We start from the raw sequence: 13252 nt of genomic DNA, 5'->3' as shown, positions 1-13252 counted from the left end.
GAATTTCTGCTGTACACCTCAAATTATGGCATAAACTCCTGCCATTGCTACTCCACCATCTTCCCCTTTAGGCCTCCTCTGCAATCGACCCGAGACAGCTCCTCCCTTATGTCTTTGTAGTTACTTTTACTCAATGGTAATACCATCACATCTAATTCCAGCTTCTCCCTCTCTCAAACTGCAGGATGAATTCTATCATATTATGGTCATTACCCCCGAGGGGCTCTTTCCCTTAAGCTCCCTAATCAAATCTGCATCATTATACATCACCGATTCCAGAACTGCCTGTTCCTTACTGGGCTGTACTACAGACTGCTCCAAAGAATCCATTTTGTAGACATTCCACAAATTTTTTTTCTTGAGATCTGCTTACCAACCTGACTTTCCCAGTCCATCTGCGCTTCGAAATCCCCTCTGATCACTGTCATAGTGCCTTATATCTATGCCTTTCTTTCCACATCCTGATTACTGCTAGGAGGCCAATAAATAAGGGGGCTTTTTTCCAATGCAGTTCCTCATATTGGTTCTGCACCTTCTGAGGAGAAAGTGAGGACTGCAGATGCTGGAGATCAGAGCTGAAAATGTGTTGCTGGAAAAGCGCAGCAGGTCAGGCAGCATCCAAGGAACAGGAGAATCGACGTTTCGGGCATCAGCCTGATTCCTGAAGGAGGGCTGATGCCCAAAACGTCGATTCTCCTGTTCCTTGGATGCTGCCTGACCTGCTGCGCTTTTCCAGCAACACATTTTCAGCTCTGCACCTTCTGACTCAATATCACTTCTTGCAATCAATTTAATTTCATTTCTTACAAATAAGGCAATCACACCATGCCTGCACATCTGCATATTCTTGGATATTTCGTTCCCAGCTGTGATCCCCTTGCAGTCAAATCTGTGATACTCACAATATTGTATCTACCAACTTCAATCTGCATTACAAGCTCATTTACATTGTTTTGTATACTAAGTACACTTATGTACAACACTGTCAGTCCTGCATTGAGTGCCTCCCTTCTCAAAGTGTGTCCTCATCTGCTGTACATGAAGTTAGATTCCCCAGCTTTCCATAGGCCTACTCCTATTACTTGTTCTGGAAACTTTGATAATCTCTGCTGAGCCTTCCCACCTTTAATGTTTGCTATAATTTTCTATGCAACTGAACAGCTCCCCCTAGCCCCTTTCCAATTTAGTTTAAAGCCCTATCCAGAGCCCTAGTTATGTGATTTGCAAGGACTCTGGTTCCAACATGATTCAGGTGGAGCCAGTCCGATCAGAACAGTTCCCTCCTTCGCTAGTACTGGTGCCAATGTTCTAGGAATTTGACCTCATTTCTCCCAATGTTCGAGCCCAGTATTTGTGTCTAATCTTGTTGATCTTGGGCCAATTTGCCGATTACCACAGAAGCATTTTTGGACATGTCTTCAGGGCATGGTTGTGAAGGCAATGATATAACATTGTTAAGAACATTGACAACATTCAGATTGAATAAAATTACGTCATCTCATCTGAAGGAATGATATATGTTGGAATTTGTAACTCAATTGTGTTAAAGCCAAAGGCTTTGTGGATCTTACTGAGAAAAAAAATAAAGAAACAATTATAGAAATGGATTGGATTGGCTTGGATGAACTAAACATAGAGAATGTTACAGGATTACTTGCCTCCAAGCAGAGATAGACTCTACTGCGGACCAGATTTAAATGCAACAAGAGGGCTGCAGTGGAGGAGGAAGATGATGAGCAAAAAGAATAACCAACAAGACATTTAGCTCAAAAACACTTTGTGCTGCCTTAGAAACCCTTGAAGAGGCAATGATCATCTTTGATGAAGATCACCTTGACGGGAAGTGTAATCCATGCATGAACGGAATCATTAACATTACAGGAGAAAGTGAGGACTGCAGATGCTGGAGATCAGAGCTGAAAATGTGTTGCTGGAAAAGCGCAGCAGGTCAGGCAGCATCCAAGGAGCAGGAGAATCGACGTTTCGGGCATGAGCCTGAAGAAGGGCTCATGCTCGAAATGTCGATTCCCCTGCTCCTTGGATGCTGTCTGACCTGCTGCGCTTTTCCAGCAACACATTTTCAGCTCATTAACATTACAGTCAATTGCTACAGGGAGCTTTGCAGAGTACAGAAAAAAAAATCAAAAAATGCAGCTATAATTGGAAAACACCTTTAAAAGCTCTACTCTAAAAAATCTCACTAATTGAGTTCAACATATCCCTTATAAAAGTCTTACAAGACGTTTTCCCATACTTACAATAGCACACATCCACTTCCCTACATGAGACAAGGCTTCACACTTTGTTTTCCTGACTTTCTAATTTGCTCAGTGAAAAGTGGCCGAGCAGAGGCTGATAGCTAAGTTCGGTACCCATAGGGAGGGCCTCAACTGGGACCTTGGGTTCATGTCACATTACAGGTGACCACCATTGCACTATACACACACACAGGCATCCTATACACAAACACACACACGCACATACACTCCAATACACACACATACACACAGACACATATATACACAGCCACTCACACACATTCCTACAGGCTCACACACTCCCACACGCATCCTCGCACAGATTTAGACCACTTTACACACACACACACACATGTATACACTCTCTCTCACAGACACTCGCAATCCCCCACCCAGACACACAGACACAGACACACACGCACAAATACCCACATGCACACATATACATATACGTTTGTGGGGTGAATTTGTACTTGCAAAGTTATATTGTACTTTGCACAAAAACTGCATGAATCCATGTGAGGCTCTGTTAGCTCACTTTTTAAATTAGAATCAGTCTAAACATTATGGCACAGACAGGGAACATAGAGGGCTAATATCTTCAACATAGTATCTGGCTGACACCAATTGTTACAGTTAATCTGAGAATGTAACTTTTAAAAAAGGCTTTGTGATTTATGTATGAAAGAAGTGAAACTATCATGGTCATTCTAACAGACTCAACAAAGACTCAACAAAGAATCAAGGTATTTTTCAATGTATAATTTCAGTTACATCACACTGTAAACTTCTGCTATAAATTCTGTGCCTTACAATTGTGTACTTCACAACCACCTGATGAAGGAGCGGCGCTCCGAAAGCTAGTGCTTCCAATTAAACCTGTTGGACTATAACCTGGTGTTGTGTGATTTTTAACATTGTTCACCCCAGTCCAACACCGGCATCTCCAAATCATAACTTTCTAATGTTCAGGTAAATTTATGGTTCACTTTGCCTACGTTTCCTTAACTTTATAACCACCCTGCAGTTGACCTATAGTTTCTCCCTGTACAACAATTTCTGGGTTCTCAATTTCTCAAGCTTGTTTTCAAGTTCAAATTTATGGCTTTACCCTTCCCCAACTCTGTAACAGCTTCCTGCCAAATAATATGTGACAATACTACAACTTTCAGCATTTATCTTGAACTGTTTTGTTTTAAAGAAGAGAAGTTGAGACAGAGGTGTAAGTGGTCTGCTAAAAGCCAATAACATAAACAGTTTGTGAGGCCTTGGGTTTTTTCTTTAAAGTTGGAACAATAGTAGCAGCCTGAATGGGTGCAATCAAGCTCCCACAGAACCAGGATTTTACTTATAGCTTTCAGCAATTATTGGAATCTTGAAGCTGAATGTGCAAGCTCTTACTGCTCCCTCTGTTCCAGCTAAAAGTTGGAGTTCTCTTCTTGCAGCTGAAATTGCATGTGAGACAATCTGTTGTACTGAATTTGCCAAGGAGGTAATTATGAGATGTTACTATAATGGAACGATTGCTGTCTAGTAGTTAAATAATTTATTATTCTAATAGAGTTAAGTTTTGCTAATTCTTCTTTCTTTTGTTGCATTTTAAGTATATAGTGTATGAACAAAGTGTGCTTTGCTTCAAACCTGGTAGTTTGACGAATCAAATTGCATCTGGAATGCAACACCTACCACTTGCCTTTAAATTCAAAGTTACAGCCTAGGCTGTTTTCTTGAGATGCTTTGAGTGCATTTGGTATGGTCCATAAAATTGCTATTCTTTTAGTTCACCACATCCAAGGATTCAATCATTCAGCCATCTCCTTCCTTTTCCCTACACTCCAAAACATCTGCTGTGAAATTATGGTCATCAACACATCATAAGACAGACTGAGACCAGAGCTAAGTGAGTCTTGAAAAATACAATGTGTTCAATGGCAAGGCTTACTTTGTATACCGAAGGTCACAAAGTCATAGAGCGTGGAAACAGACCCGTTGGTCCAACTAGTCCATGCTGAGCATAATCCCAAACTAAACTAGTCTCGCCTGCCTGCTCCTGGTCTATATCCCTCCAAACCTTTTCTATTCGTGTACTCATCCAAATGCCTTACTTTCTAAATGTAACAGTCTTCCATTCTATCCAAATGCTTATTGCATGGAAAAAAATTGGCTTGAAATGTCTAAGTTGAAAAATGTGTCACTGGAAAAGTGCAGGTCAAGTAGCAATCAACATTTTGGGTATAAACCCTCCATCAGGAATGTCTTGTGTAGACGGAACTAGAAAGAAATCATATTAAGTATTGCAGGAAACTGTAGACACCAAGAGTTAATGAAATAGGTTTAGTGTTAATGTTATGCTAATTGTATTGTTAAGCTTAAAGATAAACAGATGGAGGGTACTGATTAAGTATCTTGATCACATTTAATTAAAATGGGACTTTAAGAGTGGTTCTTTAATTAATTTAATTTACTCAAGTATAAAGAGACACTTGTTCACTGTCTCTTCAACTACACAAAGATATTTCTGAGACACTGGGATGTCGGTAGATCAGTAGGAGGCAGAGCTATGTAATGCTGCATTATGTGAATAAACACACTGACAAGAAAAGGATCTGTGTCTAGTTTCATAGTTCACATCTGGCTGGGCTGCATTTAACATTTGGGAAGTGGCTTGATAGCTTGGTACTGGACTCTCAAATGCATGCTTGTACATGAAATTCCAAAGGTTCTCACTATTCCAATTTCACTTATTTAAATAGGAACCACTAAAGAAAAACTTGCTAAGCCACAAAATACATCATAAAAAACATTAACCAATCTAGACGATAGAGGTAAAATTGTTCAGTTTACATTCAAATGAAGTCGGAGCAGAAGTAGGCCATTCAGCCCTTCAAGCCTCCTCCACCATTCAATAGGATCATGGCTGATCTGTTTCTGTTGCGAATTCCACATTCCCATCTACCACTGATAACCATCTACCCTGCCAACAAAATCAATTGAACCCTGTCTCCACCATCTTCTGAGGCAGATAGTTCCAATGCCATAACCTTCTCAGGAGAACATTTTCCCCTCAGTCTGTCCTAAAAGGGTCAACCATAATTTTAAAACAGTAGCCCCTGGTTCTGGACAAACCCACAAGAATAAAAATCCTATGTGCAGCCGCCCTAGCTTCACTCCCCTCAGCTAAGTCATTAATATAAATGACAAATGGTTGAGGGTCCTGTGGGACCACACTTATCACATCCTGGTAAAAACAATGACTGCAGATGCTCGAAACCAGATTCTGGATTAGTCGTGCTGGAAGAGCACAGCAGTTCAGGCAGCATCCAAGTAGCTTCATCCTGTTAATCTGAAAAGATCCATTTTTGCACACTTTGTGGTCTGCCAGCCAGCCAATCTTCGAGCCATGTTAATGATTTGCTCCCTCCAGCATGAGTTCCTACTTTGTGTAATAACCTTTCACATGAAATCTACATAACTATACTGTTAGACATCCTGATATCAGATCAGAGTGGAATGGACTGTAATCATAGATAACTCCACAGCCCAGTAGCCAACCTCACATCTGAAAGTTAGCATACAATGAAAAACGCCTGCAAAGAGTGACAAAGTCCTGACAGCGAGCAAAAGTACTTGTAATTGACATGATCTCCTGTGATTCCTGCTGCCGATTTCACATTTAAAAGGTCAAGCACTATCAATGCGGAGCTGCACTGTGTAGTTCTTTGGAATTGCACCAGACATGGTAGCCAGAAGACAACTGGCGAAAGCGAGACCTGCAGATGCTGGAGATTAGAGTCAAGATTAGAGCGGTTCTGGAAAAGCACAGCAGGTCAGGCAGCATCCGAGGAGCAGGAAAATCGATGTTTCGGGCAGGAGCCCTTAATCAGAAATGAGGCTGGAAGCTTGGGGGATGAAGAGATAAATGGGAGGGGGTGGGGCTGAGGGGAAGGTAGCTAAGAATGTAATTGATTAGATTAGATTCCCTTGGTGGATCGAGAAAGGGGTAAAGGTGATAGGTCAGAGAAGAGGGTGGAGCGGATAGGTGGGAAGGAAGATTGACAGGTGGGACAGGTCATGAGGACGGTGCTGAGTTGGAAGGTTGAAACTGGGGTAAGATGGGGGAGGATGAAGTCCACATTGTTGCCCTGGGGTTGAAGGGTTCTGAGGCGAAAGATGAGATGTTCTTCCTCCAGGTGTCGGGTGGTGTGGGAGTGGGACTGGAGGAGGCCCAGGACCTGTATGTCCTAGGCAGAGTGGGAGGGGAAGTTGAAATGTTCGGCCACAGGGCAATGGGGTTGATTGGTGCGGGTGTCCCAGAGATGTTCCCTGAAGCACTTTGCGAGAAGGCGTCCAGTCTCCCTCACGTAGAGGTGACCGCATCAGGAGCAACGGATGCAATAAATGACAAATAGAAGATAATTGGGACCTGCTTTGCTGACAGGAAGCCCAAGGTCCTCCTGGATGGCGTGGTGCAGGGCAAGAATGTTAGAACAGGACTTGCAGAGAAGACCACGCCAGCAGACCTTGGTCTAAGATTGCCATCTAGGTCAGTGTGGTAATTGGGACTAGATCAGTTTAGGACATCTGCTCGACATGGACGAGTTGGACTGAAGGGTCTGTTTCCATGCTGTACAATTCTATGACAGGCGGATATGGAAGTGGGGTAGGGGAGCTTTGTCAGCATGAGATGGAATAAGCACAGGCACAAGAAATGATCTTGGATTGGAAGATGTAGAATCCATATAGGTCAAGACAAGAAATAATAAGTGGAAGACGACATTGGTGTGAATAGTACATAGGCCACCGACCAGTAGTTATACTGTAGAATAGAGAATAATATCACGCAGAACAATAATCCTAAGATAAATGAAGAACTATGGATGCTGGAGTTCTAAAAACAAACAAAAACAGAAATTACGAGAGAAACTTAGCAGGTCTGACAGTTATCTGTGAAGAGGAAACAGAGTTAACATTTCAAATTCAGCATCAGAACAAGAATCATATTGAATTTGAAACAGTAAGCCTGTTTCTCTCTCTCAGATGCTGCCAGACCTTCTAAGTTTGCCTAACATTCTCTGTATTTGTTTCCAATTTCCAGCATCCGCACTATTTTGCTTTTATGTATAATTCTTAGGGGGATGGACAAGGTAAATGCAAAGGAGGCTGTTTACCTGGTCGGAAAATCTTGGAGCGAAGAGCATAATCTTAAACTAAGAAGTTATTGATTTAAGACAGAGATGAAACCCCACACTAGGGGAAAAGCACTAATGGAATTTTGCAGATTGCAAACTGATTGGAATTTTTTTGCCCTTGTTTGGCAGCCCAAGACAATCGACTATGAACACTCATACTCACATTCTCTCTACAAGAAAACAGTTTCCCTAATGCTCAGCTGAGATCTTAAACTCAGCATCTGTGACTTGGGAATACAAAGTCACGCATACTGTCATAACAGCAAGAGACAACCCAGTTTTATAAACTTTGGTTCATGAGATTGTCCCAAACCAGGCTTCATACATTCTCCACAAGGTGACCTACAACACTGGATTTGGAGGAATGATAATAGTCCTACCCTTCTGGGCACTGAGGTGTGTCAACATCTTCACAGTCATCCTGCAACCAGGTTTTCTCACCTATGGGAAAAATATAATGCAAACTTTTAAATTAATGTCTTTTTAACACTTTAGAAAAATGTTATTGCCATAAATATGTCTCAAATTGGTCTTTTCACAAAATCGTACCTCTGTCTATTAATGTTAATGACAAACGGCACCATCTATTGCATTACTGAATCACTGAATTCTTAACATAATAAATTAAACTTTGCTTATATGCAAACATGTGATTTGATGTTTTAGTTAAAGGTTAGCTCACAATAACTTCGAAAACATTTCAATCTCGCTATCAAATGTCACAATGTTCTTTCTCAGAGCACTAATACCAGATATATCTGACTTCTCCCACTCCCATTTAATCTACTCCTGGTTAACTCCCTGCTATTACTGAAACAGGAAGGACACTGTAACACTGCTTTAAAAAGGGTGATAGCATCAGTCTATTTACAGGACAGAATAATTTTGTGAAGACTTCTGGAAATAGATGTTTAAAAATATAAACAGTCATATTTTTCCAATCAACATCAGAACAAATTTGACTGAAGGTAATCCTTTTAGATACCAACCTACCTGCCTTAAGATTTATCATGTCAGAATTCAGAGGTTGAACTGACCCGAATGTGCCCAGGGGACAAACAGAGAGGATAGGAGTATTTTGAGAGTTAAACTGTATAAAGGATCCAAAGCTGTCTTGACAATGAATGTGGAAAAGTAAGTGTGTAAGTTAAGGGTGGGTCTAGGTTTAGAGGTAAGTGAGTGAGAGAGCAGGGAAATTCTTGAGGGGGGTAGGTGGTGGTCAGGTAGGGAAGAGAGAGGTGGTCAAGCTGGAGTGGGAGGGTTTATAGTTGGGAAATCAGTGCGGAGCTGGGCTGGAGTTTAATACTCATCTATGAGTTATAATTGGTTTTCAACCCTCTAATGTTTCCTGGGTAAATATTAACCTGAAAATCATTGTGAAACTTTTGAATCCTTCAACCTTTACAGACTTCTGAGAGGTTTGCCATTGCAGGAAGTTGACTAATTGGAATTTTTAATTTCCCTGCCATTCTCTGAGTCAGTTGCATGGTATTTCTAGATGGCCCTGACATACATCTGCAGTCTATGCTGCTGCAACAACTACCTGGCTATCAAAATTCCTGAGCCAGTACCTACAATGTCAAAAGATCTTGTAACATCTTCAAACACACAAAAAATAATTAAAACCAGTTTAAAATATCATATACCAATTATTTATTTAAAAATGGACTTAAAAATAGCTAATAAGTTGCTGAGGAACTACAGACCTAAGAATAGTTTTTAAAAAAAATAAAATGTCAAATGCATTCATTTTATTATTTGAGAATTTTGTTTGATTTCACCTGTTGACTCCTTTGTATAATTAAAAAGGCATAAATTACCAATTGATTTAAAGTTTTAATATATACTATAAGGATTGTTTTGGGATAAACTTTGGCTTATATTGTGAAGAAAGACTAAAGGCTAGTACCGTATTAAGTGCCAAGTTTGTCATGTAGCTTTAAGAAAGAGGGTGTGGATCCTTTGGAGGTGAACTGGAGCTCCACTTAGAACACATTCACATGTTCCAACACTAGCAAGTCTAGCTTAACAGTTAACAGAAGCCAAAACTACAACATTCATTGGCCAGGAAAGTGGCCTGAAGACTAGTTGTTGCCTGATCAATGATACAAGTTTTAGTTTTAGCAGTTACAACGGACACCAGGACCACAAAGCTGTTTGCCTAGAAGAATAGTCTTAGAGTCATAGAGATGTACGGCACGGAAACAGACCCTTCGGTCCAACCTGTCCATACCGACCAGATATCCCAACCCAATCTAGTCCCACCGGCCAGCATCCGGCCCATATCCCTCTCAACCATCCTAATAACATACCCATCCAGATGCCTTTTAAATGTTGCAATCGTACCAGCTTCCACCACTTCGTCTGGCAGCTCATTCCATACACGTATCACTCTCTGCATGAAAAAAATTGTCTCTTAGTTCTCTTTCATATCTTTCTCCTCTCAGCCTAAACCTATGCCTTCTAGTTCTGGATTTCCCTGCGACCCTAGGGAAGAGACTTTGTCTATTTATTCTATCCATGTCCCTCATGATTTTATAAAACTCTATAAGGTCACCCCCTCAGCCTCCAATGATCCAGGGAAAACAGACCTAGCCTATTCAATCTCTCCCTATAGCTCATATCCTTCATCCCTGGCAACATCCTTGTAAATCTTTTCTGAACCCTTTCAAGTTTCACAACACCAAATTTGCATGCAATATTCCAAAAGTGGCCTAACCAATGTCTTCTACAGCCACAACATGACCTCCCAACTCTTGTACCCAATACTCTGACCAATAAAGGAAAGCATACCAAAGCATACCACCTTCTTCACTATCCTAGCTATCTGCGACTCCACTTTCAAGGAACTATGAACCTGCACTCCAAGGTCTCTTTGTTCAGCAACACTCCCTAGGACCTTATCATTAAGTGTATAAGTCCTGCTAAGATATGCTTTCCCAAAATGCTGCACCTCACATTTATCTAAATTAAACTCCATCTACCACTCCTCAGCCCATTGGCCCATCTGATCAAGATCCCATTGTAATCTGAGGTAACCCTCTTTGCTGTCCACTAAACCTCCAATTTTGGTGTCACCTGCAAACTTGCTAACTGTACCTCTTAAGCTCACACATCGTGGGTGGCATGGTGGCACAGTGGTTAGCACTGCTGCCTCACAGCGCCAGAGACCTGGGTTCAATTCCTGCCTCAGGCGACTGACTGTGTGGAGTTTGCACATTCTCCCCGTGTCTGCGTGGGTTTCCTCCGGGTGCTCCGGTTTCCTCCCACACTCACAAAGATGTGCAGGCCAGGTGAATTGGCCATGCTAAATTGCCCGTAGTGTTAGGTAACAGGTAGATGTAGGGGTATGGGTGGATTGCGCTTCGGCGGGCCTGTTTCCACACTGTAAGTAATCTAATCTAATCTAAATTTATGTAAATGAGGAAAAGTAGTGGACCTCGCACTGGTGCTTGATTTGTGCTGTACATCTCTATGACTCTATACGCCATGTCTTTACAGATTGCTCCCTGCCCCTTCTCTTCTGCTCGCACCAACAGCAGGAGAGATACAATTGAGATACCATCAAGTGTAGATTGCTCATTCACGTCAGTCCACGCTAATGTTTAATACCTACATGGAGATCCTTAAAGAATTTGGCAAAATAACTTGTGGTTGAGGGTCCATGAAATTGCTCACTAATCACTGCAATTGTAAATTATCCCATGCACAATATTATCTCTGAACTATATTCCCAAGTGATCTTTTATTTGACTTCACAAAATAAACAGGATCAATCTGCCTCTGATTGCAACTAGCTGAGAAGCAGCAACTGGTTCAGCACATTTCTCAGTTGTGGTGGGACTCAAGCAAACATTCCTACCATCAACATTATGAGTTTCAACTCATTGCAATGGCAAAGTCACCATAAAATGAATTAACAGCCACCGCGAGGCAGAAAACATTATTTGAAGCCAGTTTGTTTTCCAGTTTTCTCAAGTCAATTAAACCCTCAAAACAGGAAATTTCTTTCCCACAGAACCTATTTTCCAAAATTGGACTTGTGCTCACACAAGAGAATGTACAGTTCCAATTACTTAACTTGAAACCACAAGACTTATTTTTATCTACAGCTGTAAGATTGCATTTGCTAAAGATTTTCTGTGGTGCTCAGACAAGGATGTGGCTGAAGCTTTTAGAATATTTGCCTTTTTACCTAATTGAAGCTTTCTCAATATAATGTTCCTAAATTTAATTTTGTGTTTCAACCCAAGGTTTACCCTTTAACATTTGAGTTTTTTTTTATTTCAAAAATATACTTTATTCATAAAATGATTTGATGGTCTGTACATTTGGTCATGCCATACATATGTCAACATTTACAAACACAGATCAGAGTTTATCATTGTCATATACAGGTCTGTGCATTTTTCAATCTTATGCATATATTTGGCTGAGGCATCAGCAGAGCCCAAAAAACGTCCGCATGGGCCCCCTGTTCTTCTTTAGGCAGGCCGATCTTACACGGTGGTCTTTCCCCACCGCGCCTTGGCGGCAGCTGCCCCAAGCTTCAGCGCGTCCCTCAACACGTAGTCTTGGACCTTGGAATGTGCCAGTCCGCAACACTCAGTCGGGGTCAACTCCTTCAGGTGGAAGATCAACAGGTTTCGGACCGCCCAGAGAGCGTCCTTCACCGAGTTGATGATCCTCCAGGCGCAGTTAATGTTCATCTCGGTGTGAGTCCCGGGGAACAGGCCGTAGAGCACGGAGTCCCGCGTCACGGCGCTGCTCGGGACAAACCTCGACAAGCACCACTGCATTCCTCTCCAGACTTCCTCTGCATAGGCACATTCCAGAAGGAGGTGTGTGACAGTCTCGTCCCCCCCGCAGCCGCTTCGAGGGCAGCATGCGGTGCGGCAGAGAGTCCGGGCGTGCATGAAGGATCTCACAGGCAGAGCCCTTCTCACCACCAGCCAAGCCATGTCTTGGTGCTTGTTGGAAAGTTCTGGCGATGAGGCATTCTGCCAAATGGCTTTGACAGTCTGCTCAGGGAACCGCTCGATAGGATCCGCCCTCTCCTTTTCTCGAAGGGTCTCAAGGACACTACGTGCTGACCACTTCCTGATGGACTTGTGGTCAAAGGTGTTTTTCCTCAAATTTCTCCACGAAGGACAGGTGATACGGAACGGTCCAACTACTTGGAGCGTTCCGCGGCAGCGAGGCCACGCCCATCCTTCGCAACACCGGGGACAGGTAGAACCTCAGTACGTAGTGACACTTGGTGTTTGCGTACCGGGGATCCACGCACAGCTTGATGTAGCCACACACAAAGGTGGCCATCAGGGTGAGGGTGGCATTGGGCGTGTTTTTTCCCCCCATTGCACCGGTCTTTGTACATTGTGTCTCTTCGGACCCGGTCCATCTTTGATCTCCAAATGAATTGGAAGATGGCCCGGGTGACTGCGGCGGCACAGGTCCTGGGGATAGGCCAGACCTGTGCCGCATATAGCAATATTGAGAGTACCTCACACCTGATGACCAGGTTTTTTCCCGCGATGGAGAGCGACCGTTGCCCCCATCTGCCTAGTTTCTGTCTCATCTTCCTGATCCGCTCCTCCCAGGTCTTGGCGCACGCCCCAACCCCCCTGAACCAAATACCCAGCACCTTCAGGTGGTCAGTCCTGACGGTGAAGGGGATAGAGATTGGTCGGCCCAGTTCCCGAAGAGCATGGCCTTCCTCTTGCCTCGGTTTACCTTGGACCCCGAGGCCCGTTCGAACTGGTCACAGATGCACATGAGTCTGTGCACGGACAGCGGATCCGAGCA

At 42.7% G+C, this 13252-nt stretch overlaps 1 protein-coding gene across 1 annotated transcript in view; it reads right to left on the bottom strand.

The window, feature by feature from the left end:
- Positions 1-13252, bottom strand: part of LOC140462927 (ectonucleotide pyrophosphatase/phosphodiesterase family member 3-like) — a 146083-nt gene that overhangs the window by 99390 nt on the left and 33441 nt on the right. The window contains exon 3 of the mRNA XM_072556428.1: positions 7828-7888. Coding sequence (XP_072412529.1) covers positions 7828-7888 — 61 coding nt within the window. The remainder of the gene's footprint in view (positions 1-7827; positions 7889-13252) is intronic.

Source organism: Chiloscyllium punctatum, chromosome 3 (assembly GCF_047496795.1).
Source record: "Chiloscyllium punctatum isolate Juve2018m chromosome 3, sChiPun1.3, whole genome shotgun sequence".
In the NCBI taxonomy this organism is placed as follows: Eukaryota; Metazoa; Chordata; class Chondrichthyes; order Orectolobiformes; family Hemiscylliidae; genus Chiloscyllium; species Chiloscyllium punctatum.
Note: the sequence above shows the minus strand (reverse complement) of the source record. Positions and strands in the feature narration are given on the sequence as shown.